Genomic DNA, 27553 nt, shown 5'->3' with positions numbered 1-27553 from the left:
TGAAGAAGAAGGTGGTGTCAGATTTGTTTATGGCAGGATTAAGTTGCAAAAAGAATGATAAGCCCTCAAATATGCCCAGCTTCCAACTCCCTCATGTGTCATTGCAGGACTATCAAGCTAAAGTATTTCCTCCAAATGTAGGTGTTGTGTTAAGTATAGAGATGTAGGTAGGGTGTTTGTTTTTGTGTGTGCGTGCGTGCGCATGTCCAGACTATGGTATTTGCAGATTGGGAATAACATCTTGAATTTTCCTCTGAAGAGGCAGTTTGAATAACAGTTGTTATAACTACTCCAGTTTTTATTAAGGTGACCCACCAATTGCCTTTTGTGGTTTTTCAAATTTCAGACATGAAAGAAACCCCCCCACAAAAGTATGTGCTCCAACACTCTTAACATCCCTCTGCTGCCTGCCCTCAAGGCCCTGGCTCAGCTTCCTTCCATCCTCTCTTCCAGTCCTGCCCCCTCTTGTGGGTGGAAAACTCTTAACAGGGTTCCTCCTTCACTCTTAGAATTTGAGGTCCCCATGCCTTTAAATGGGAGTGGAAGACAGATACCTCTAAATGGAAGAAAACACAAAGCAGCCCTCCAAGTTGTGTCAGTTCTAGAGAGTCTTGGATTCTCAAAGATCTTTTTACTTCTGGCAACCCTAACTGAAACAGACACCAAAACCAGAAATCCCTCTACCAACAGCGGAGAGGGCACAATTCCAGTTTTCTCCAATGTCAAGATGAGGAAAGCATCCTGCTCCCCTCCTGCTTGGCTCCTCTTACCTCTTGTTCTCCCTGCTCTAGTCTTGCAGCTCCAGTTAGCTTGTGTCAGGGATGGTTGCAGCTGAACAGCAAGCCTGCCCCACGCTTACCCTTCAGTGGTGGCTTCTGTCCTGCAGGGCTGTGTCCAGCTCCCTATTGCAGCTATCGTGACCAGGTACAGTGGGTCCCAGTGCCACTCAGGTTTCGCCTGATAGCCACTATGTCAAGACAGATAAATAATGTAGGACCAAAACTGGTCCCTGTGGCTCCCCACTAGAAACACATTCACTTGATAATGATTTCCCCTTCATAGTTACATTTTGAGATCTATCAGTTAGCCAGCTTTTAATCCATTTAATGTGTGTCAAGTTGATTTTATATGGCTCTAGTTTTTTAATCAAAATATTGGGTGGTTCCAAATCAAACACCTTACAGAGGTCCAGGTCTAGTACATCTACGCTATTATCTTTATCAGACACACTTACAAATGTTAATTTGACAGGATCTGTTTTACATAAATTCATGTTGATTTCCATTAATTATATTCTTCTTCAATTCTTTATTAATTGAGTCCCACATCAGTTATTCTGTTATCTTGTCTGGGATCCATTTCAAACTGTCAGGTTCATAATTACCCAACTCACTTTGTTTACCCTTTTAAAAAGCTGGCACAACATAGTTTCTTCAAGTCTTCTGGAATTTCCCCAATGCACTAAGACTTTTTTGAAAATCAATATTGATGGCCCAGCGAGCTCCTCAGCCTTGTCCTTTAAAATTCTTGGAAGCAAGTTATCTGGACTTGCTGATTTAAAAATGTCCAATTTTATGGCTGCTATTAAATTTCTCTCAGAGATGCTAATGGAATGAAAAGGTGCTATAAGATACAGCTATGCCACATTTTTTTACCCAAATAAAGAACAGAAATATTTATTGAATACTTCTGTCTTTTCTACATTATTATTGATAATTCTGCAATTTAAGGCTAGTAATGGACCAAATCCATTGTAAGGATTCATTTTGTTCCTACTGTATTTAAAAAACTCCTTCTTACTGTCCTTGACTGCTGACTCTAGCTTTTCTTTTTTCATCCCTTTGCTCCCCTGATCAATTCCCAGCTTCTTATTTATATTCATTGCTATTAACTTCCTTTTTCTGTCATTTGTTATATATTTTTAAAAAATTCTATAGATATCTTCACTTCCTCTCTAAACCAGGTTGATTTTTTTTAACCAGTATGGTCATCTTCCTCTAGTCTGGGATTGTGGCTTTTGCAGCATCTAATGGTGTTCTTAAACAGTTCCCAGTGATCATTCACTTTTTTACTGATTAAAGTTTTCCTCCCAGATCATTTGGCTCTTACTTATTTTCATCCTTGGGAAACTGGTCTTTTTAAAGCATCAGGTATATATAATTCTGGTTTGGACTTTATTCAGTTTACGCACTGAAAGTGTGATCAAGTCATGATCACTCATATCTAAGTTACCATTAATTTTTAGTTCTGTAATCAGTTCCTCTTTATCTGTTAAGACAAAGGCTAAAAAAGAATTCCTCTCTGTTTCTAACTCTTTCAGTTAGAAAATTGTCACCTATAATGGTTTAGCAATTCCAGTCACTGGCAGCAGGACATGTTTAGCATTTGTTACTCAAATAGAAGTCTCCCACAATGACACAGGTTTTTTTCCCTACACATTATGGATGGGTGTGCAAGGTGCCAATTATTCTTTTCCTAACTGCGATTTGGTGGTCTGCAGCAGATACCAAGTGATGCTGCATTTTGGTAGGATATTGATCCACAAGCATTCAAGATAATTTTCTTCCAAGATGCCAGTGACACAGGAACTGGTAATGCCATTTTTGAGGGTGCTTTGCCTCCTCCCCTTTTTGCCCACTTGTTTCTTTTTAAATAAGTTATAACCATTCATGTTAATATTCAAGTTGGGCAAATCTTCCCACCTGGTTTCAGTAATACCAACTAGATCAAATTAATGCTCACAGCTGAGCAATTCCAATTCCTTTTCTTTGTTACTGATGCTCTTACCATTCCTGTGTAGGCAATTAAAGAATTGCTTTAATATCCTTTGGTTCTTTTATTCTCAATATCTTGATTTTTATGCTGTGTTCATATTTTCCCTTCTTTTAACCTCCACTCTTGTTGTTAGTGTAGTGCCCTCCTGACTCATCTAGCCAGCCTGTTTCCAAGGAGATTGTTCCCCTTCTGCTGAGGCAGAAGTGTCTAAACTACTCCCCATACAAGATGGACCAACGTTCCACAAAACCAAAATCCTCCACCCTAAACCACTTACCTTGCCAGGGACTCACTTCCACAATCTTCTTTCTTTGCTCACAGGAAAGATCGCAGAGCAGGTCGCTTGGACATGCTTCAGCACACTTCTAAAGTCATTTAGTATCTGTGAGAGATCCTGCAATGCTGTGCCATTAGTGCTAATATGAATAATGACCAGTGGATCCTTGCCCATCAGTTTCAGAAGCCTATCCAGTTATAAAGTGATATCTTTTGCCTTAGTTCCTGAGAAGATAGCACACAGCCCTTCTGCCATGCAGAATGTTCTTTTGATTCTTTTGAGTATTGAATCCCCACGAAGAATTATCTGTCTTCCCTGGATGTGGGAGAACTCTCTGTAGACAAGCTTGCATTAGGTTCAGTCCTGAGGTGGCAAATGTTTGGCTCTCTGTCGCCAAGAGGAATGGGTTACTTTCTTTGGGTCAGTCATAGGTGATGGCTTATGGTTTTGATCACTGGACCTATCTCACTATCTAGGACCTGCAAGGGATCCAAAGTGGTTTCAAATATTGCAAGCCACATTGACAATAGCTGTGGAAATGCAGTGGGGACTAGAGGCTGTATTTGGCTGTTCGACAATGCTTCCCTCTGTTAGCCAGGATCATTTCTCTGTATTACTTGAGGGAGGGTCTATCAGAAATGTCAGAAGTAGGAGACACGGAGCTACACATCATCACATGTGGCTAACACTGGACTCTCTAACTCCATGCAGTGTTTCTGTAAATTATAGTATTTGATCAGAAATGAGAACAAATCCAAAAACACAACAGTGGGACTTTACAACTGGGTGATTCCTGAGAGGGTCAGGCAATTGACTGCCAACCACAACCCCCTGTAGTCTTTATGAAAGGAAAGTGCTGAGCCATTTTAAATCCATGTCAGATTTTTCTGCCAGGTCCTGGAGCCAAGTAAATAGTGTCTCATCACTGCCTGTGCCAAAGGCCACTGACATATCTAGCAATATCAGCATAGCCATCTGGTCTGTGTCAGTAACATGGAGATCATTGACCACTGTGATTAATTCTATTCCATTCCACAACCCAGTCTGAAGTATGCTAGAAGATCCAAAATCTATAGGATTTCAGATGTTGCTAAAATTGGCTGACCACCTTTCTTCCAATGACCTTACCTAGAAAGGGAACGTTAGAGACTAGCTGTTACTTCACAATGTTATGTAACAGACCCAGACTAGCTGGCTGTTGCACTCTAATGGAGGGCAGATATACAGGGCACTTGATAAACAGTTTTCCATCCCCTGAATAAACTCCCAGGCTGTGTCTAGACTGGCGAGTTTTTCCACAAAATCAGCCGCTTTTTCAGAAAAACTTGCCAGCTGTACACTGGCCGCTTGAATTTCTGCAAAAGCACTGACGATCTCATGTAAGATTGTCAGTGTTCTTGCGGAAATACTATGCTGCTCCCGTTCGGACAAAAGTCCTTTTGTGCAAAACTTTTGTGCAAAAGGGCCAGTGTAGTCAGCCCAGATTTGTTTTCCGCAAAAAAGCCCCGATCGCCATTTTCGTGATCGGGGCTTTTTTGCGGAAAAGCGTGTCTAGATTGGCACGGACGCTTTTCCGGAAAAAATGCTTTTGAGGAAAAGTGTCCGTGCCAATCTAGATGCTCTGTTCCGAAAATGCTTTTAATGGAAAACTTTTCTGTTAAAAACATTTCCAGAAAATCATGCCAGTCTAGACATAGCCCCAGAGTCTGCTGTCCTGTAATTAGGGCAGGCAGACACCTGAGGCTAGTTAATTGCTGCCTGAAGGAGCAGGCTAATCAGACACCTTCACCCAATTAAAGCCAGGGGAGCTGCTATAAAAGGTTTTCCCCAGGTAAGGAAGGGGGAAGGAGAAGAGGGATGGACTGAGAGGAGGAAGGGGGTTTAGTGGAGAAGCTGAAATGGGAAAGATTCATTCAGGTATCAGAAGAAAGGTACTAGGGGAGCATTTGGGGAAGTGGCCTAGGAAGAAGGCTGCTGTCTTGGGGCTTGAGGGAAAAACTGGAGCAGTTGCTGCCGCCTAGGGTCTCTGGGCTGGAACCCAGAGTAGTGGGTGGGCCTGGGTTCCCCCCAGCATCCCCGCACCACAGAAAGACCTAATTCTGGGAAAAGGAGGCACAGGAATTACAGAGGGATCTCTTCCTCTTCATCATGGACTTGGACAGTGGTGAAAATGGCTCAGTAAGTCTTAACCCTGACCTCTAGAAAGACATGAGGCAGTGTAGAGGGACAGAGGCATATAATAACCACCTAAAAAGTGCAGGACCCATGGGACACAGCCAGAACTTAGCCTCAGTTGTTACTGGGTATCTTTGCATTTGGTGCACATATTGCACAATTTTACAATATAGAGTTCTGAAGGAGAATAATATCTTCTCATCTGCTTCCGAGCCATATTCCTGGTTAGTATGTGTGATTTTTCTGATTAACATCTGTAATTCTTAAAATTCCTATCTGTCACAAATCTATGAAAATGGAACTGCAGTAATGTTATGTCTGAATTGCTTCTCTCTGCTAACTTCTTACTTCTATGATCTAATAATCTAAATAATCATACTGGTAGTAGGGGGTCAAAGGAAGGGGGAAGCCATAAAAACTAAATAGAATACTAACTGTGACCTATAAATTCCAGCTCCTGCATAAGCTACTGATTTAACAATTCAGAGATACACCATATACTCAACTAGTGAGGATCATTGAGAGGCACTGTTTATAGGACAACGTGTGATACATAATCTTAGTGGCTGTGAACAGATTTGGGACAAATCCTGATTCTGGCAGGCATCATATGCTCAGGAAAAAATGATTGTGTCTATGTTTTGCAGAGTCCATAGCTGCTCATGGTACCTAAGTATGTAAGCTTCATGAAGGAAAACCTGAAGAAGAGCTAGGATTTGCTCTTCAGTAATTGTACGTTATGTAACATTCCTTATCCATTTCATGCATAGGTACATTACAGCCTAGCTTTAGCTTTAGTAGCTGATGTTCAGTTGCTGGTGTAATAATAACAAATGGTCTAGCAGCTATTCTTGGCTACCCCTCTGAAGCTGGTGTAGTACTGTTAGTCTTTAGTGAAGGCTCCCTCAGACTCACAGCTTCTTAACAGATTTCTATCACTACACAGCTTCTTAACAGATTTGCAAGTGTGGATTTGTGTAGGCAGCCCTCAAAGAAGGAAAATGGGTTACTGCCCTGTAACTGGAGTACTCTGAGATGATTGCCTGCCCAGCCAACCTCCATCCCCATGTATTTGGTGTGCATATTGTGGGCTCTGAAGTAGTGAAAGAAACTGAGGAGTTGGGCAGGGCTATATAATATTATGTACACTTGAACAGTCAGTACCCTACAGGAGCTATGTGTATGCATGGCCCTGGTAGCCCAAGCTTTCTAAGGGGTTTTTAATGAAGATGAGACTTGCACAGGCATAGCTGACAGTGTGCAGGCACTCCTGCAGGCATCCATCTCCGAGAGATCCCATTTCAAGGTAGTCGCCTTTTGTGCAATATGTTGTAACACTCAGCCAGTCAGAACCTCCAGTTGTAATGTTTCTTGTCATTAAGACTGTGGTGCAAGAGAAAAGATGAGAGGTAAAGGAGAAAAAAGAACAGATAGTGTGCCTGATAGCCCAAGTTGCTTCAGGCTTTCTGTCTGTTCTCCACTAAACTTCAGGCAACTTTTTCAATTAACCATGGAAGTATGTAATTGCATCTAACAGGCAAGGGAGGTGGAACTTTATACCTAGTAGCTGTGAATGCAAGCTAGTAGAGAAGCAAGCAGACAGCCTCCCTATCACTTTTTAGCTGTCAGTACAGGTTGGACCTCCTTGGTCCGGCACCATCGGACAAGAGAATATGCCAGACCAGGGGAGGTCTCCTGCCTCCGGCTCCCAAGGCTGCCCCAGCAGGCATCCTGCCTCGCTTCCCCCTCCCACCCAACCTGGCTGGGCTGCTTGCCCAGCTGCTGCCAGCTCCCCTGGTAGCAGAGGCTCCTGGGCTCTGACTCCTGCTGCGGGGCTCTGGCTCCAGCCCTGCATGCCAACGGGCTGCTCTGGGAGATCTGGACCTATGCTGCCATGGGGCTTGACTCCATCCGCACACTCCTGGGGACTGTCGCAGTGCCCCAGGCCCACACTCCAGGGAACTACTGCAGGGCTCTGGCAACCTCCTCCAAGGAGCTGCCGGAGGATTCTGATTCCGACCTCAGTCCCGAGCTCCCATGGCTGACATGCGGTGCTAGCTCTGCAGCTTTAGCCCCACGCTGACCCGTGCTGCTTGGGGGACTTCTGCATGGGCCCACGCTGCTGCGAGCTGCTGAAGGCTACTGCAGGTGTCTGGCCCCGGTCTCACGCTGCCCCCAGCCAGGCTGCCAACCTTGTTGCCCTAGCCTGCTGGCCCTCCTGCCCATAGGCTCCCGAGCTCTCTGCCCCAGGAGCATCCGGGGTCCTGCTGGACTATGGCTGTTGCCAGACCAGAGAGTACCAGGTTTTGGAGGTACAACATGTACTTCAGAGTCTGTTCAGGCTATGTCTACCTGACAAAGTGTTGGCATTATTTTGGTTGACACTTTAATTAAACCACTGTTGCATTTCCAGACTATGCTCCTTGTAACAGCAGAGTGCATCCACACAGAGCAGTGCACTGTGGGTAGCTACCCCACTGTACAACTGGATGCAGGGAGCACTGGGAAGGATCTGCAATGCCTCATAGACAGGTACAGCATCAAATAAGGCAGGTTTCTCAATTGCGTCATTCCATGGGCATCATACTAGCTTGCAGGCTGCTTCTCAAGTGAAATGTAGGGGAGGCAGGGTACAGAGTATGTGAAATGGACTGTGGGAAAGGGGGGAGGGGAGACAGAGATCTGTGTGTGTTGGGGAAGTGTGTATGTCAGCGTGCTCTTCTTCTTTTTTTTTTTTTTTTTTTTTTTTTTAAAGTTCAGACAACAGCCTGAGCAACCAATCCTGGAGAAGGGGGACCTCTGCCATCAACCCTAACTCTGCACAGCACAGCACAGCAGTTCCCCCCCATACACACACACACAGCTAGGGTTACCAGGTGGCTTCAAAAAAATACTGGCAGGGCTGGTGGGGATGGGGTGGGTCAGGGGCAGTGGGGCTAGCTGAGGGAGATCGGGGGGGGGGGAGATTGGCGGGCAGGAAGCTGGGCTGGCTGGAAGAGGGCTTGCGGGGAGCAGAGCTGGCCAGGGGAGATCGGAGTCGGGGGGAAGAGAACCTGCTGGCGGGAAGCAGGATTGGTCTGGGGGAGCAGGACTGGCCAGAGGAGGTCGGGGGAAGGGTGAGGGGGACTGTCCGGCAGGAAGTAGGGCTGGCTGGGACGGGGTCAGGGGAGCAGGGCTGGCTGGGAGGAGGAGTGGGGGGAGAGAATTGGCCAGTGGGGAGTGGGACTGACCCGAGTGCACGCAGGTCCCCGGGGTGCTGCCCATCCCGCTCATGGTCCCGGCAAAGCATAAGCGAGTCTGGCCCCGGGGATTCCCTCCCACCCCGGTCCTCCTCCTCCCGTCCCCCTCGCGTAGTTGCATATTGCCTGGCTGGAAGACACACTCACGCAGCGTGAGCATGTCTACCAAGCCAGGCAGTTCGCAAGTACATACTGACACACCTAATAATAATAAACTTACCTAATTAGAAAATACCGGACATTTTATATGTCTGGTATTTTCTCAATTTGTTTCCCGGATAGAACCCTCAAATACTGGACTGTCCAGTTCAATACCGGACTGTCAAGTTCAAAACCGGGCACCTGGCAACCCTATCCACAGCAACAGCCAGCTCTGCCTGCCTGCTTTCACATTAATGATTCTGTGGTTCCCTCTGAGTTCTTTCACAGCCTCCTCAGCTAACGGGAGCAGCATCCTGAGCAGCCAGGTCAGCTCTCCATGCTGAGGAATGTCAACGGTTCCCCATTTTATAAAAGAGTTTTTATATGCCCCAGTGTTTTAGCCATTCTGTTCCTAGTGGTAGAAAAAGCTATTTGATCTTTTTTTGTGACCGAAGTAGCTTGTATGTTCATGTGTATGCTTTATCTTACTAAATTCAGGCTGTCAAGTTAAAGATGGTCTTTAGCAAAATCCTGTAGAATTTAGCACATGAATTGTTAGGAAAATAGCTACACAGCTGTTTGACATTCAGAAGCTACATTTAGATTAATATGATTACCATTTAAAAATGTAACCCTACCATCCACTAGGCAGGCTGACTACTGCACTATACTCTGTGGTGCTTCTTGACTTTGGACCATAGGCATAAATTAATTGCTTTTAGACCAGGGATGTTGGGAATAGAAATACAAATATGGAAATGGGTTACAGCTGCCAAATATCTGCATGCTATAAGTCCATAAGCTGAATTAAACATACTGTTCTTTGTCAGTGTTACTATTGGACATAAAATCCTGCTCTGAGTCTCAGGAACTACAAGAGGACTGATTTGATCTGACAGAAAAACTACTGTGGACATTCCTGTGTGTGGGGATGCACTTAAGCAAGTAGAAAAACACGGTTCCTCGGGTTCTTATTTTTATCCACATGGGGTAGTCCCGAGTTCAAACAGAGGTGGAGAAAGACAGGCTGATTGATGGCTGATGGTGTTTTTCAGGAGCATACTACAATTGTGTGTCATAAACTGTACTTGATTCCTGTTTAATTTGGATATAGGACTTGGTAAAGCCATGTATGGTTTGGGTCTTGTATACTGTGTCTTTATAAAGTAGTAATCTCCCTGTGCTCCATCCCAGCTAGAGTCACTCATTGACAAATCCTTAAATACAGAAATCTGGAGACAGGCTGTTTTTAGTGGAATTCTATCAACTCTGGCATTCACTTCCCCTTGTTTGTCTGACAAAGCATGAGTGTTTGGCTTTAAGAACATACTGGAATTCTAGTCTGTTTACTCAAACTTTTACCCAAAGGGCTGAATTTTTTTGTGGGTTGGCGAGGCCTCTGGCTGATAATGTGTCAGTTTAGTTTTATTTTTTTAGTGCATGTTTTATATTATATATGTACATTTCCTTTTAAATAACCCTATCACTAAACATTATTGCTGAAAGCTGTAAATTTACACAATGTGGTACCAATATACAATAAGTAAAATAATAATAATAACCTCAGTGCCTTGAAAAAGTTGAATTTGAGAAAGCAAACAAATTGTATTTTAATATTATGAAGCAATGAAATATAGAGTCTATGTGTATAGTTCTGAAAACTTCAGTGCCATATTGCAATGAATTACAAGAGGAGAAACAATATTAGAACATAAGAATGGCCATACTGGGTCAGATCAAAGGTTCATCTAGCCCGGAATCCTGTCTGCCGACAGTGGCCGATGCCAGATGCCCCAGAGGGAGTAGACATAATAGGTAATCATCACGTGTTTCCTTTCCTGTCATCCATTTCCAGACAAACAGAGGTTAGGGACACCATTCCTACCCATCCTGGCTAATAGCCATTGATGGACCTAACCTCCATACATTTATTTAGCTCTTTTTTGAACCCTGTTAAAGTCCAAGTCTTTACAACATACTTTGGCAAGCAGTGCCACAGGTTGACTGTGCACTGTGTGAAGAAAACCTTCCTTTTGTTTGTTTTAATTCTGCTGCCTATTAATTTCATTTGGTGACTCCTAGTTCTTATATTATGGGAACAAGTACATAACTTTTCCTTATTTACTTTTTCCACGCCAGTCATGATTTTATAGACCATTATATTGATATTATGATACTTATTAAGGAGCTGGAGATTGATACGTGGGGAAAGATTACTTGTACATTTTTGAAGGACATGAGAGTTCTCTAGACTGTTTTATGAGTATGTGTCCATATGTCTGTCTGTCTTATAATATTTTCATAGTAGTACAAAGCATCATTTCAGCCATGAGTTAGATTGCAGGTAGACAGGAAAAAGAACAAACACTTCTGATAGCCCTCCATTTATTGAGTCCTAAAACTTGGACAGAGGTGCACTCTGAGAGAGTCCACTTGAAGGGTCAGAACATTTTGAGAATATTGTACTGTTCTAACTAATCCCATTATATGTGTTTATACCAGCATAGCTTATTACCTGAGAGGAAGGGAAATGAACGATGCTGGTATAAAGGCACATTATATCAGTATAATTACATTCTCCCTTGGAGTTTTACTGGCATAATTATTTTGGTAAATAAGTAAGTCACACTCCTCGCCAGTACAAAAATTGTACTCAGTGACAAAGACTCAGTTTTGTGTAAGTCCTTCACTAATAGGCCCTCAGTATGCATGAGAGACTCTGGCAGGATTAGGGCCCGACATGGTAGTCATCGACATCAGCAACCCATGAGTGGCTCCTGCATCTCAGTGGGCTGCAAGATTGTAGTAATCAGGATGGCCTCGTGGAATAGGGTATTTTGCGAACAGTGCTCATGTACCTAGAATTTGTGGAGGGTGCTGATTGATCTGTAACAGCACTTTGGATTCAGATGGAGTGCATGGTTCTCCTAGGCAATGTTATGTGCGGTCAGCACACATCTCACTTCACATGCCCTCGCTGTAGTAATACTGGTAGGGAAAAAAACAACCCTGACAGCAACTAATGGAATCTGGAAATCCTGCGTGTGAGCAGTGGTAAACAAAACCTTTCTTGGGCCACATTTAAGATTCTGATGGGCAGCCTGTGGCCTTCAGCCTACTGACCTACGTGTTTGTTGGAGGAATAAGCAGAAATAGCTTTGTTTTTAGGGTTTCAGAGGCAGGGGATATGGCTGGGAGTAATAAAGGATGGCATTTTAAAGAGAAGAAAATGTAGGCTGATTAAAGGAAGTACTTGCTATTCCCTGTAGAATAGTCTCCCAAGACAAGCAATGAAAACTCTATCAGATTGCACAGCATATGATTTACTTCAGGTATGATTAGTTCTGTACTGGAGGTGGAAGGAAATACCTAATCTCTTACTTCAGTGTCTTAGGAAAGTAGGACTATGACCTTGTGTTTTTGACTTGCTTCAGGCTATAGTAAGAGTAAGCAAGCCTGCGTGTGAGATTTTTGCTATTCAGACACACACACACATACATAGTTTAAATGAACAATAATAGAGAGTGGATAGAATTTTTTTCTTAATAGTTGCTTTTATATTTAATTCCAGTGTAACAATCATTCTCTCATCGTATATAATTTAATTAATTAATTTTCAAAACTGGCTTCTGTTTGTTCTTGGCATGCAATATAAAAGGTAACCTTTGACTGCCTCACACCAGATCTCTGCCAGATGTAATGACAGTAGCAGAAGTGAAGATGCTTGTTCTGCTTTGTTGTGCACACAGGGAAACCGGGTTTCGCTAGTTCTCTGGCAAGTACAGCTGAAAAGATGATTATCCATATCCATTTTAGAGAAAATCCATGAGGATTTGAAATAGCCTTGTGGCCGTTTCAATCACCACTTCCACTTTTTAAATTCTGGGCAGTTGACCTGCAGGAAAAGCTCTAGAAGATATCCAAAGAAACAGAGGCGATCAGAATATGTGAAACCATTGTATCTACCAGTACAATGGAGGTATTCTTCAGTATCTATACAGCTCAAGTGTCTAGGAAACATTCAACTATCACATTGTAACTGCAGGAGGGTAGCTGTAATAATAGATTACAAGAAAGTAAGATTATATCAAACAACACAATCACAAAAAAGTCCTTATCAGGATGAAATGTTACTACTCTATAAGCCTGTTATCCACCCACACCCCAAGAAGTCATGAACAAAGACTACTGCTGCTCAGTCTCAATAGGTCAATAAAAACCCAGTTGGAGGGGATGTGAGATGCATCTGTAGAGAGAGGGAGTAGATAAAGCAAGAGGAGACCAAAAACCATATTAAAGTTATTCATGAAAGAAAATAAAACTGGAGGGTAGCAAAGGTAAATGCCAGAGAGGGATGAAAAGGGTCAAAGGAGAGGACTGGTGTTCTCTCTCATATATTAGGGGTTATTATGGTGTCACAGTATTGACTCTATAGTTCAGAGTTTACAAACCTGCCAGCTTTTGAGGAAAAAAATCTAGGAACAGTTTCACAAATGCTTATGTTTTGGGGATTGTCAGCCACTAATGCCCAATTTTTCTGTGTGGGTTTTAGTTACTGTATAAAAATCTTAGTTATCACACAGAATATAGTTTTAAGTTGTGCTTAAAAAGCTGATGCACACAGGTGGTTATGCTTAATCAAAATAATGCAACACTGCTGTTCTCTGTGCATATGTTTTGCAAAACTAAACCATCTCTGCAGCCAAAATGCATAGATGAGAGAAGCAGAAATGTCTAGTGCTTGGACTATCCTCCTACAGTTAGGACTCTCACTAGCAATAATGGGATGAAGTTCAGAAAAGGAAAATTTACATTGAATATCAGTCTAACATCACATCAATCAGTGTGAGCTATTTCACTGAGGAATTTTTATCTAAAAAATAGTTGGTCAAGGCTCCATCATTTGGGACTATACTGACCACAGCAGTATAAAATGTACAATACAGCCCAATCATGCATTGATAAAGAGGTGGACATAGTGATGTAACAAGTCACTTAAATCCCTAAATACTGTTAATTCTTCCATTTCTAGGAGAAAACTTCATTTGCTTCATTCTTGTGTTTTGCACTGTATATAATTTTCAGAGACAATAAACATGGCAGCTCAAGACACTGTAGTAGTACCCCACTTCACAACCTAAAATGAGGTTTAGATTATTTAATGGTTCAATAATTTATTCTATTTTATGGCATTGGGTTTAATCCTCTAGCAAACACTTACAAACATATAAAATATTTATAGGATTTGAGGTTATCTCTGCTTGGTAGATTTAAAAATGTGTTACAGTAATAGGATTTCTTCTTTATTAGAGAATTCATTGAAGGAGAGTTTCACTGTATGCCAGCAGTTCCTGAGGCAATTTTTTCCATAATGAAAGGATTGTATGAGAGCTCAGCACCTTTTGAGAATCAGACCATTTCTATTCAGATGCCTAAACATTGGTTTTGGAGCTTAATTTTCGGCATCTTAAGTTTTTAAAGTGATACATCTTTAGCTTATTTTTAGACAGTAAAATGTATGGGTATTTTAGATATCAGTAGCAAGTTTAAGATACATAATTACAAAGTGCTGCTGCTTCCATTAGCTTAAGATTAGTATAGAACCACCTAATTATAATGAACCGGACAATTCAGAATTCAGAGAACACAGGTAAGATGTATTCAACTCTCTTTTCACCTTTTGTATGTCTTAGAGAGCTAATGATTATTTGCTGTATGCTAGTTCTCTTTGAGAATGATATCTACATAAATAGTATGTGACAGTCAACTAAGTGTAGGAGAAAAGCTAATGTATTCAATATTATTATAATATATTCCGTATTTTTAACACCCTCTTCTTCTTGTTTCTCCCATTATCCTCACACATTCCAAAACTTCCAAATGAGTACAAAATAGAAGACCTTAGATTTTCCTAATGGTGAGTTCTAGAGGGTGAGGGTGAATATCAGGAGAACACTTACAAAATGAATAACAATGATTACACATATTTGTGATAGTTGGAGGTGAACAGTCTGTTCATGATTAGGGTTGTCAGGTGTCCAGTTTTGAATCAGACAGTCCAGTATTTGAGCTTTCTGTCCAGGAAACAAATTGAGAAAATACTGGACATATAAATGTCCGGTATTTTCTAATTAAGTTTTATTATTATCATGAGTGTTAGTACGTAGTTGCGTACTGTCTGCCTGGCTGGTAGACACTCCCACACTGTGTGACCATGTCTACCTGCCAGGCAGAACGCAACTACACAGTATAGAGGAGGGGGGTGGGAACGGAGCCAGGGCAGGATGGAATCCCCAGGGCCAGACTCACCCATGCACGGGACAGGCAGCGCCCCAGGATCTGTGTGCGCTCGGGTCAGCCCCACTCCCTGCCGGCCGCTCCCCTTCCTGGCCAGCCCTGCTTCTCACTGACCTGTTCTCCCCCCCCCCCCCCCCCCGATCTCTCCTGGCCAGCCCCGCTCCCCCATATCCACTCCCGGCCAGCTCTGCTTCCCGCTGGCCGGTTCCCTCCCCACCCACCCTCGATCTCCCCTGACCAGCTCCACTCCCCCATATCCACTCCCAGCCAGCCCTGCTGTCTGATTCCTTCCCCTAATCTCCCCCTAACCTCCTCCCGGCCAGCCCTGCTTCCCGCCAGCCGTTCGTCCCCATTTTTGTTGACTTTTGGGTGTGGACAGTTTTATCAGCAAAACTTCATAGTGTATATGAGACTTAGTCTCCTAAGTGCTTGAGTCAGTTTTGAAAAATGGGAGTTAGGTGCTTGTGAAATTTTTAACCTTCTGGATATGAAATGGCAGATCACTTTTCCATGACAAGTCTGAAAATGAGTAATATGTGTGTAGTAGATTGCTGACATTGTGGCATTCTTTGAAACCTGTAAATACAGTGTTCATTATAGCCTCTATTTTCTGCTGTTGTCAGCCATCAACCTCTCAAATACAGATTGGCAGCCCTGATCAATCTATGTTATTCAAATCTGGGTTCTTGCATTATTTAAAAGTAAATCATCCAAAATGTTCTTCTTTCCAAGAACAACCTTCTCCTAAACATTTTTCTCAGTGGCATTATTAATAGCCATTGATACTGTGCTGAAAATGTTGATGCTAAGTGGGACATCAAGAACCTGGATGGATTTTCTAAATACTCAGTAATTCCTAGAAAATTTCAGGATGCTGTGGCATCACAAACTAGTCTCACTTAGATACAGCTGTTTTTCATCCACTCTAAACTATACTTTATATTTAGTATTCAATAGCATTTTTAATCTTCAAAGCACTTTGCTAATATTAATTATACAAAGTAGAATTTACTGTCTGAGACATACTGTTTGGGATCCGTCCAAGGAATTGTATTCCCTTCTGGATCTGATGGTTGCAGAGCATAACAAACAGTAGGACTGTTAGCTTAGCATTCGCTTGACTTGACAGTGTCATGTAGAATAAAGTAAGATCTATGTTAATGTCTTTGTGTTTCTGAGTCGGTGGTGTCCACACGATTATTTTCCTGTTACGAATAAAGCTCTTCATTATGAGTTTCACGAGTGCTATAGCTGCCATCTTGTGACTGAGATATCAACTCTAGGTATTACAGAAATATGAGTCTTGTATTCATTAATGTCAGTAGTTTTTGGAGACCTTGCAGTTTCAGCACTTGTAGAATAATTGTTAATAACTTGGCACATCCTCCTCCTCGTCATATTGTCTCTAAAATATTATACCAGGATCAATACTTTATGTACAGGCCATAATATGCAATATGGATAATATGCATTTCTGTACTGTACTAGAATACTTAGGGAACTACTAAGGAGATATTTGAGCCATTAGAAATGATTTCCAAAGAGTTATGGAAGATGGAAGAGATTCCAGAAGACTGTAAAAGGGCAAACATAGAGCCAATTTATAGAAAGAGAAATAAGGACAACCCAGGGAATTACAGACTAGTCAGCTTAATTTCTGTGCCCAAAAAGATAATGGAATAAATAATTAAACCGATTTGCAAACATCTAAAAGATAATAAGGTGATAAGTAACCGTATGGATTTGTCAAGAACAAATCATGTCAAACCATTCTCATAGCTATCTTTGACAAGGTAACAAGCCTTGTGAAAAGGGCTGAAGCGGTAGCTGTGGTATATCCTGACTTCAGTAAAGCTTTTGATACTGTCTTGTATGATCATCTTGTAAACAAACTAGAGAAATGCAACCTAGAGAAAGCTGTGCAATACTGGTTGAGGTATTGCAAGGATCAGTTGGGGGCTGGTTTTGTTCAATATCTTGATCCTGATTCAGATAACACAGAGTACACTTATGAAGTTTCCGGATGATACCAAGATGGGAGGGGTTGCAAGTGCTTTGTAGCATAGGATTAAAATTAAAAATGATCTGGACAAACTGGAAAAAAATGTCCTGAAATAAATAGGATGAAATTGAACATGGACAAATGCAAACAAGCAATCAGTTGCACATATACAAAATGAGAAATGACTACCTAGGAAGGAGTTAGGAATGTAAACTCCCCTTTAATCAGTTAACTTTGTTTAACCCATTAACCTCTTAAATAGGAATGAGTGTGTGAAGGGGTGTGCTCCAACCAAGCCTATTCCTGCGGGCCTGCTCCCCCTCTCCTCCTCCCCCCCCCTCCCCCCCCCCCGCCACAGGTAGGGACTGCTTCGGTTGGACTGGAGTGCGTCCTATACTCAGAGATCTCACAATCACCCCGTGAACCAGTTAGGTTCAGAAAAGGGCAACAAAAATGATTAGGGGTTTGGAACAGGTCCCATATGAAGAGAGATTAAAAAGGCTTGGACTTTTCAGCTTAGAAAAGAGGAGACTAAGAGGGGATATGATAGAGGTCTATAAAATCATGACTGGTATGGAAAAAGTGAATAAGGAAAAGTTATTTACTTATTCCCACAATAAAAGAACTAGCGGTCACCAAATGAAATTAATAGGCAGAAGGTTTAAAACAAAAGGAAGTTTTTTCTTCACTCAGTGTACAGTCAACCTGTGGAACTCCTTGCCAGAGGATGTGGTGAAGGCTAGAACTTTAACAGGGTTCAAAAAAGAGCTAGATAAATTCATGAAGGTTAGGTCCATCGATGGCTATTAGCCAGGATGAGTAGGAATGGTGTCCCTAGCCTCTGTTTCTCTGGAGGTGGGTGACGGGAGGGATCACATAAAGCTTACATGTTGTGATCCCTTCCTTTGGGGCATCTGATATTGGCCATTGTTGGCAGACAGGATACTGGACTAGATGGACCTTTGATCTGACCCAGTATGGATGTTCTTATGTACCCCATTACATTTTTTTTAACATCCTGACTCCTAAATCAGAAGTGTGACTCAGCCCACTATGGGGCCTTTGTGGGAGAGAGGGAAGTATATGGGAAAATATCTTTAGACGGTCAGAACCCTTCATTTCTCCCCCCCCTCCTTCCCTCAAAAAATACCACCCAAGTTCTCTCTTGCCACAATTTTCTTTAGCTGTTATCTCCAGAGTGTTAAGTACAATAACAAGCAAGCTTTAAACGCACCTCACACACCAATTTAGGGCCAAATCCTCCACCTGTGTCTTTAGCACCAGAGACTTCTGAAACAGGTGTGTTCCCTCTGTTCAAGTCAGTGCTGGAGTAAAGAGGTGGGGAGGTGTCCTGTCAAGTATGAATGGCGTGCAGTTGAGCTATAGGAGAGGCAAGGAATGAGACTGAGGGATCATTGCATGTAGGTTCCTTTCCATCATCTCCTTCGAGTGAGGGATAACTAAAGGGGTGTCTCTATAGCTGCTCTGTGACTTGGGATAAGAAGATGCTCTTCATATCTTATAGGGCAGAGCAATACTCAGTCCATTTCTCAGACTTCGTGAGGCTGCCAAGGATTTGGGCCTTACTGTATATTGTGTCTCTACTTATCACCCAAACAAGTTGCAATAGCAGCCAAAGCATTTATCTCATGCTAGTTAATAGTTTTGGAAGAGGGACTCATGAAGTGTTGACATAGGGATTTGTCTTATAATTCCTTATTGGTATATCGCAGTTCAGGCAAAGTTCTCTTATCAGTTACTTTCACAGTGCTCTGTTGTGCCACAGAAATAGGTTAGTCAAGGTACACTGATGGATGTTTTGAATGCCTGGATTTGACAGTGGAGGAGCTATCCTACAACTTTCCTCTCTCTAACTCACTGCGTCTTGTCACTGATTAATAATTTTTTTAAAGGAAGCTAGCAAACTTGAGTATAACAACTATCCAAAGATCTTATGTGAGACGTTGTTCTTCTTTTTTTGCTAGGTACAGAAGCAGGTACTTTAAAATGGGGGAGCAACAAACAAAAAAGCTCCCTATATATGCATTGTAGTGTAAATGTTTATTGTAAGACATCATTATTTATATTGCATTACCACATAGGAACCCCAGTCATATATCAAGGCCATGTTGCACTAGGATTAATGTACAAACCCAGGTGATGGTCTCTGTCGCCAAAGAGCTTATTCCAATTATAAGACAAGGGACAAAAAATAGATGCTGATAAATTGAGGAACATACAGAAACAATGAGACAATATTAATTAGGATGATAAGCAGTGGAGGCATTGCAGCTATCTTATATAATAAGCAGTGGTGAGAGTCAATATAATCTTTGCAACTAGAGATTGTGTTCTTCACTCTGCATTATACAGAGATGCATGCTAATTCTGTGCAAAATAAATCGTTTGTAAAGATTTCAATGGTGGTGATAGTTTAACTGCTAATTAATTGGCAGGTGTGTGTGCTGGGCTTTGAAGGTGTAAATGTAATGTAGCAAACGTAACTACTAAATATTATTTGCTGCTATTTTAGAGAGGACAGGTAAAAGAATGAAGGCTATTCTGCATATTTATTTACTTTGTCAGTAATCTGCAAGACTTTTCCTCAAAGATGAGTTTTGCATTATGATCAGAAAGGATGTAAATGAAAATGTCCTGGTAACTTGCTCAGTACTGTGTAAAAACAGCTGTAAGAAATATGCAAGTAGTCTGTCTTAGTATCTAGGGAAATTGAAGCCTGATAGTTAACATGAAAAGCTTTTCCTGTAGTCTTTGAGTTAAGGAAACTGCTGGCACTGCAATCACCTTGGTACAACACATTGACTTACAAAAAACTGTTTACTTCAGACTGTCTACTCTCTCAGGCAGAAGAAATTTTTAAAAAAATCCATTGATGCAACCAATGCAGGTCAAGAACTGCATCTACATAGCAATGCAGTAAAGATGAACACCTGCAGTTCTAGTGCTCTAAACATTAGGAATGTGAAAGTGTAGCTATATATATGTTTACATGCAGCCCTCCCCTGCGCTGCTACCTCTCTATCAGAGGCAGCAGCACGGGGAGGGAGGCGGGAATAGGCTTAAAACCTGGCTCCCTGCACACATTGGCTCCCAAGAAGCCACCTCTCTCCCTCCCCTGAAACTGTGTAACTGATGAAATTTCCAGGGTTACACAATTACTTATCTAAACACATTTTAACATCCCTACTAGAAATGAGTGAGAACTAGTGAATTAAGAGGCAAAATGTGTAGTTGTGTATCTGAAAGGGCTGCAGATAAATGCTCCTCAGTGGCAAAGTGCCATAGTGCCCAACCAGTACTGATACAGAGGCCGCAAGGGGCCGGGGGGAGGGAAGGCGAGTAATGACTTGAAAACTTATCAGATAGTCAACTATTCGAGGAGTCACTTACATCCATAAAGATTGAATATTGGGGTGTCTAAACTGCCTTTGATTGAGATGGCATGGGGAACATTGTACCGCTAGTAGCTGTCTGTTGCCTCTTCTATGAATGAAAGAGATCCATCCAGACCTTTTCACAAGCACTTACTTCTCTCTCCAGAATTTTTTTTTTCAAAATGTAAGACGACTGTACCTCTTTCCCACCCCCGTACAATAATATTAGCTGTATACCAAATCTGGGGGGGGGGGGGGGGGGGTTAAGGTGGAATGATAGATGGTCCTTCCTTCAATATACCTTCAATCCATTTCAGTAGCCTGTTTCCCTCAACATTCTGTTTGTTACTGTCTTTGGCTTTATGCTGTGTTCTATAGCAGGGGTAGGGAGCCTTTTTTGGGTCAGGGGCCAATGACCCAGAGAAAAATCAGTTGGGGGCTGTACACAAGTGAGAAGCGGGGAAAAAAACCCTCACTGTAGCCCCTGACTGGGAAGGAGAAAGACACCCCCCCACACACACAATCCCCTCACACACCAGAGCTGTTAGGGTCACTAAGCATGATCCTAGGTAACTCAGGAGAGTAGAAGATCACAAAGATTGATGAAGCCCCCCCTGATCTAAGCCCAAGCACCTTAAAAGCCCTCTTCCCCCTCCTTTCCTCCCCTTCCCTCCCCCAAGCATAACTTTTCTTTAGCTCCCTAACAGCTAGGAACAGCAAGACCTTGAAGTTGCTTAGTTACTGTCAGTAATACAGAAGAAGAATTCAGATGTGTTTCTGTAAAGGAAGAAGAAGAGAAACATGTCCCAGCGTAAGAACCTCGCTACAGTTCACTATTCTCCTGCAAGGAAACAACCTGAGTATATAAAGAAAGAAAACTGCTTACGTTAGTGTGCTTGATTTGAGATGTCTAGTCTCCTCACACCTATTTGAACGTTCAAATAAACTTTTTTTGCTTCTCCACACCGGTGTGTTTATTAGAGTGCGCACACCGGGCAACGAACCCAGCTGTTGCCCCCCTCGGGCACTGTGTGCCGGCAACAGAGCCTAGGGGAGCCCAGCCTAGTAGATTTTGTGCACTCCAACCCCCAAAGAGGCAATGGGGTGCTGGAGTACCAGCATAGGCTTCCCAATTTTGGGGGGGCCTGAGCCTCAGGGGCCAGATCCAGGCAAGCTGAGGGCTGAATCCGGCCCCTGGGCCTGAGGTTCCCCATCGCTGTTATGCAGTATAGCAGAAGTTACCTTTCTTATTATGACTATACTTCTATGGCAATCTAAATTAATCTTACTATAGTAAAAGCAATGATATCTTGCAGACCTGGTATAATTGTTTTTAATTATTCGTTCAGTTCCCTTCCAGGGGCATGGCTGTACAACAGCCTTTTGCCTTGTTGCCAGTGTGCAGAAGTTTTTCCACTTTGTAAGGTAGACTCGGTAAGAAGAATTTGTTGTAGAAGATCTGTGGTTTGAAAAAATGAACTGTTCTTTGTAGTGTCTATCTGAGACCTGGTTTTAAATTATGCTGACCAAATCCTTATCCTTGCTGAATAAAAATGAATGATTTACCTTCTTTGATATAGTTTTCTAGTGTTGTCTGAGATTTTACATGTCATAAATACAGTAATCAGTAAAGAGAGAAAAAAATCTCAAGAGGGTCAGTAAGAAAGAAAAATGGATTGCCAAAAATGTTTATATTATTCATCTACTAATTTTTGTTGCATTTTAAGATCCCACTACATAACATAGTCTTTGATTCCTTATCCATTGATCTGTATTTATGCATGGTTGTGCGCACGTGCTAAAAATTAATTGGTCATTCCCAAATTAAAGAGAAAGTATGCAAATAGAAGTATTGGATAATGCATAAAGAGTTTTTTGAGAACAAGATTAAAGGACCCACAAAATAGGATCTAATTCCCTTTTATTTTTTCTTTTGAGTGAGGAAGTGAAGTAAACACTATCAATACTAGTGCTTAATTGACACATACAGTTCCTATTGAAGTCTTTCTCTGGCAGCTTTTTATATAAAGGCACTGTAAATTGTTTGGTTTTTTTCATTGAGAAGGCTGTTGTGGGGAAGTAGAAAGCAACTCATTTCCACTTGGGTCTGTCTTTAATGGATGGTCCATCTGCCCTGCCAACCAATCCCAGTGGCTCTCAAAAGAGCAGCATCACTCTTAATCCCGCTTAGGCCAGGTCTCCACTACAGCCCTATATCAGTATAATTACATTGCTCAGTAAAATCCACACCCCTAAATAACATAGTTATACTGATCTAACCCCTCTGTGGACACTCCTCAGTGGCCAGGAGGGCTTCTCCCTTTGACATAGCTACAGCTTCTTGGGCAAGTGGATTAACTACGCTAATGGAAACAGCTTTCCTGTTGGCATAGTAGCATCTTCGCTAGAGGATTCCAGCAGCACAGCTAGTCAGTCGACGGTCAGGGCTCCCTATATCTGTCCCTTTAGACCGGCTGAAGTTCTTTTAAATTGTGCTTGGTTCTGTTACAGCAACTGAAGGAGTCAGGTTAAAGCTTAAACAGTTACAGGTTTATTAAAGAAGCTTATAAATCATATGGTTACAATGGCTATTGCTCTATTTCTTAACTACTAGCAAAATATAGATCTTGAAAATGGTTACAAAGAAGATAAAGATAGAAAAATAGAAATAATGGTACCAAGTAACAGCTTACTCTTTCTATGTGTACACTCAAGACAGAGGACCACATCTAGGTACAATTTTTATCCCCTTCTGTGCCTCTCGACTCCAGCATGTCAGGCCAGGGCCGGTCCCTCAATTCCTAGGAAAGACGAAAATACGAGGTGGGCGTCCCCATAGAACCTCGGGAGGCCAAACACCTAACCCGACCAGCAGGTGGAGGGTAGAATGACACTCAAAGTGAGTGTGTGCTGGACCCATCTTTTATACCCATTTTGGGTCACGTATTTCTCTTTCTTATCTGTGATGCCAAATAGTGCTGGTCTGCCTTTTGTGAGACCAGTTCTTACTAGGGAGTTGTGAACTTAATTTACACTTGTAAGAGAGAGAACTAAATTGGAAGTACTGGGCATTCTTTTCTCAGTGGGGGATTCCTCTCCCAGGGACTGTGTGTTCGTATCAACATGGGTGCCAGCCGGGGGCAGTTCTCGCAGCCTCAAGGCCAGCTTACTGACTTAATCGCTCTCTCTCCACATATCTGTTTTTTTCAGCTTCTCAGGATCAGATGAGCCAGCATAGACTATGCTGATTTTATTGCTCCTTCTCTGTCCTGTATGCTTCAGGAACCTCAGAGAGGCAAATAAGATGGATGTGATGGGGAGGGGGAGGGGGTGTCTGTCTGGCTACATTCAGTGGCCAGGAGGGCTTCTCCCTTTGACATAGCTACAGCTTCTTGGGCAAGTGGATTAACTACGCTAATGGGAACAGCTTTCCTGTTGGCATAGTAGCATCTTCGCTAGAGGATTCCAGCAGCACAGCTGCAGCACTGTATATGAAAACAAGCCCGCTGCTAACTGGTGCACTGTCATCTTTTTGGGTAGGAAAGTGTTGGGCAGGCTGAATCTGAAAATGACTGGCTGACACTCTCTCAGATCTCTGGCCACAACACAAGAGGGGTCTTTTGTGAGCAGAGTCCCAAATCAAAAGAAATGTCTTCCTATAGAATCTCAAAATGATAAAGGCATATATGGCTTCTTGCAGCTAATGTGGATGGGAGACCTCCCACTACTAGCATTAAAGTGAGAGCAAGGGCTCTTCAAATGAAAGAGGAAAATCCACATTTCCCAGGGTCCTTTTAAAGTAGAACACTTAAAGCTTCTTGTAGCTAGACTTGAGTCAGAATAAGGTAAGGCTGCCTGCAGTCTGAGATTTACACAGTGCTTTTCTCATCTCTGACACAGCTAGAGTCTGACATCTTTGTTCAAAAGAGAGTGAGTATTCAAAAATACCCATCCTTATACTTCCGAGGTAGCCTGCGATGGTTCTTGTATTCAGAAAGGGAGTGCTTCGCTCACTGCCCTGGCTAGTATGCTAAAGACATTCTGTGCATTCTTGTCACCCAATGGCTGGCCCCTGTAAATGTAGGTTGAGCTCCCTGTGTCACAGCAGGTGTTCCCATCCGGCCAGTTAAGAGCATGGGGGCAGCACTTGTGGTCTGAAAAGACTGAAGGAGAGCTCCAGTGAGGGGAAGTCCCTGAAGGAAGCCAGGAAAGAGAGTCCAAGTGCAGACAGGTGAGAGCTGCCTGAGAACAGGGGACTGGAAGAGGGCCTGGAAGGTAGAATAAGGTGTTTTCTTGGGGAAGGCTGAAGGCAAGTAGAGCAGCGAGAGGGGTTTGCTGGCTAGTATTCCCAAGCCAGAGAGCTGGGTCGAGAGTGCTGGAGAAGACTGAAAGAAGGAGAAGCAGTAGGGGGGAATTTTCTGCCAGCTTGAAGCTGGAGAACCAGAGCCTTGGGCCAGAGAGGGAAACAATAGAGGAGATTAGCTGGTGACAGTCCCAGGGCTTGAAGAACCATGAGAGTAGAGTTGTACTCCAGTTGGCAAGGCTGGGGTGACTGTCCTAATACAAGGTCATGACAAGAGTGTGCTTGAGCGTGGGGAGGGACCCTAGCGCTGCACTGGAGCACCAAGGCATGGTGAAGGATTGTGGTGCTTGTATGTCACATGGTCTATATTAGGGTTGTTAAATATTGGTTAATTGAATAGTCAATTAACCTCATGAATTCTTATCGGTTACTCAACTATTCTATAGTTCTCAGGTGCAGGCAACCAGTGGCCTCCAACCCCACTTCTTAGGAGCCCCCTGCCACTCTGCACTGCTGCTTCTGTACTAGAGACAGCAGCGTAAGGTGCCAGACGGGAGCTGGTTCGTGAGGGGAGCCAATTTAAAAACCAGCTCCCCTTGTAGACCAGCTGCCTGTCACCCCACATTGCTGCCTCTGATACAGAGGCAGCAGTACAGGGTGGCAGTAGTCCCGGTCCGTGGGGTTCTGAGTTCCTGAACCCGGCGCAAGCCAGACTGCCTACCTTCCTAGTTCCTAATACACTTTAAATGCACAGCCACAGCAGGGGTAGGTCCTGGACCTGGTGCAAACCAGGACTGAGCCAGGCTGTTGGCCAGCCTTCTAAAAAATGTACTGGCAAAGCGGGAGGGGATCCATGTAGTCTGTAACATTAACCGATAAGCTTTTGCTTATTGGTTAGTCAGGTAATAGACTACACTATTACATCCCTAGTCTGTCTACTGTTTGCACTATGCTGGAGGAATTATCATTTATGGGACTTGTTTTGTTGTGATTTGTATGTATGAGACTTGTGTATTAAATGAAACTCAGTTGGGAACATGCTTTGGGCCACTTTTTGGGACTCAGAAGGAAGAAGGCTGAGGCAGGCGTACTTATAATGGTGCCCTGATTGGGGCTCATTATGACAATCCTAAAGACTAATAGGGTTCGTGGTATGTAATCAAATTGTTCCTTTTTGTGGGAAAGAAGTAAATTGGTACTTAAATCAGAAATTGTTAAAATACATCTCTTGCAACCTATTTGAAACTAAAACCTCTTTTTGTTTTTATTTTCAGATGAGAGTCCCTATACTAAATCTGCAAACCAGACAAAGCCACCTGAAGGAGCATTGTCTGTGAGGAGACAGAGCATCCCAGGTAGATGAGTTAGTTTAAATTTTAATTGTCCTTGCCTTATTTACACCAATATATGTTACAAGGTAGAGAAGCCAAATCATACATTCATTTTACCAAGCAGTTTATGGTTGATTATATGAAGAGCATTGGTGATTGCCTCACATTTTTATTATGGAAAAAAAATCTAGCTGCTTTTCTCTAGTACTATATTGTCCTCATAGTTTGCAGTAGCATTTTGACATTTGCTAGGGAGAATGTTGTGGGTCAAAGTAGTGACTTTTGTTGTCATCTTGAAAATCTATTCAGATTGTCTAGGGAGGTGGCAAGTTGTGATCGCTGCTTCTATTTGATTAAAAATTATATATGTCCCACACTATACCATCCCCTCTCTGGCTCTCTTCTTTGTTTCGCCCCTTTATCATGTCTCATCACTTAGATTGTAGATTCCGTGGGGCAAAGACAGTTATTTTTTATGTGTCTGTACCATCCTAGCAGAGTGAGGCCTCAGTTGCACTGACTCCCAGGCACTACTACAATATAAATGTTAAATAACAGTTATTGGGGCAAGTTATATGATGTCAGAAACTAACATTTCCCATTAGCCTTTTGTTCAGTAGAGTTATCTGCTAAACTTGTTCTGCATTATGATAGCACTGTGCATACATGTTGCTGGTGTCTCACTCCAGGAGGCCACACAGAGCTGAACCTCCTCTGAGACACAGGCAAACTAAATTATGTAGCTACCCCCTCTCCCAGCCACAGTACCTTTTGGCCTACTGGAAAATACACAGTACCAGAAGTTCAAGTCTCATTTCTACTGGCTATGTCATTCAATCTGTGATTTCACAGCCTAGCAAGGCCTAATATACTGCTAAGAAGTTGTACAAGCTGTAAATAAAACTCAGAGCTGTAATATAATAGACCAGAAAGCCACATTGGACAAGTCAAATTCTGGATCAATGTAGCTGTACCTCTGTACTGCTTTAGTGAGTTGGAGAGCTTCTCCCATTGGATTAGTTAATCCACCTTCCTGAGAGGCAATAGCAATGCCCATGGGAGAAACCCTGCTGTCATCATAGCTCTGTCTACATGGGGAGTTAGACTGGTATAATTACATTGTTCAGGATTATTCACACCCCTGCACAATACAGTTGTAACGATGTAGCTCTGTAAAGCTGGATTTAATCACACTTTCTCAGTGGTCTTTCCTGAAGTTATAAAGTTCAAGCCCTGATGATCTAGTGATGCATGACAGTTATGCATAATAGAATTGGTTTTTCTCTACCTAAAAAAAAATACGGAAACATCTCCCTCCTCCCTCTTTTCCACATAATGAAGATTGTTTAGATTGCAAATCAAATTCTCAAAAATGAGAGCTCTAGAATGGAGAGCCTTTATTCTGTATGTATTATTATGCACTCTTTAATTATATGGTCAAATACTAGTTTTTCCAGTACAATAAAAATCAAGATTTGATGCTTCCTGCGGTGAATCTGCTTGTGCCGTAGTTGGGTAGTATTTTACATCATGAGTCAATAAAACTCAGCTTAATAAGTATCTGTATTATACTGCATTCTTCTGGAATACTTAATTCTGTCCTCCTCCCTCAATTTCA

The 27553-nt window shown here is 42.5% G+C and overlaps 1 protein-coding gene across 17 annotated transcripts in view; it reads left to right on the top strand.

Moving 5' to 3' along the window:
• The window catches only part of GRIP1 (glutamate receptor interacting protein 1), a 511591-nt gene that overhangs the window by 320035 nt on the left and 164003 nt on the right, over window positions 1–27553 (top strand). For all 17 annotated transcript variants that reach the window (XM_075931263.1, XM_075931307.1, XM_075931276.1 and 14 more), the window contains exon 2: window positions 25879–25959. In XM_075931263.1, the coding sequence (XP_075787378.1) occupies window positions 25879–25959 (81 nt within the window). The remainder of the gene's footprint in view (window positions 1–25878; window positions 25960–27553) is intronic.

The sequence above is a fragment of the Pelodiscus sinensis genome, chromosome 1, assembly GCF_049634645.1.
Source record: "Pelodiscus sinensis isolate JC-2024 chromosome 1, ASM4963464v1, whole genome shotgun sequence".
Lineage (NCBI taxonomy): Eukaryota > Metazoa > Chordata > Testudines > Trionychidae > Pelodiscus > Pelodiscus sinensis.
Note: the sequence above shows the minus strand (reverse complement) of the source record. Positions and strands in the feature narration are given on the sequence as shown.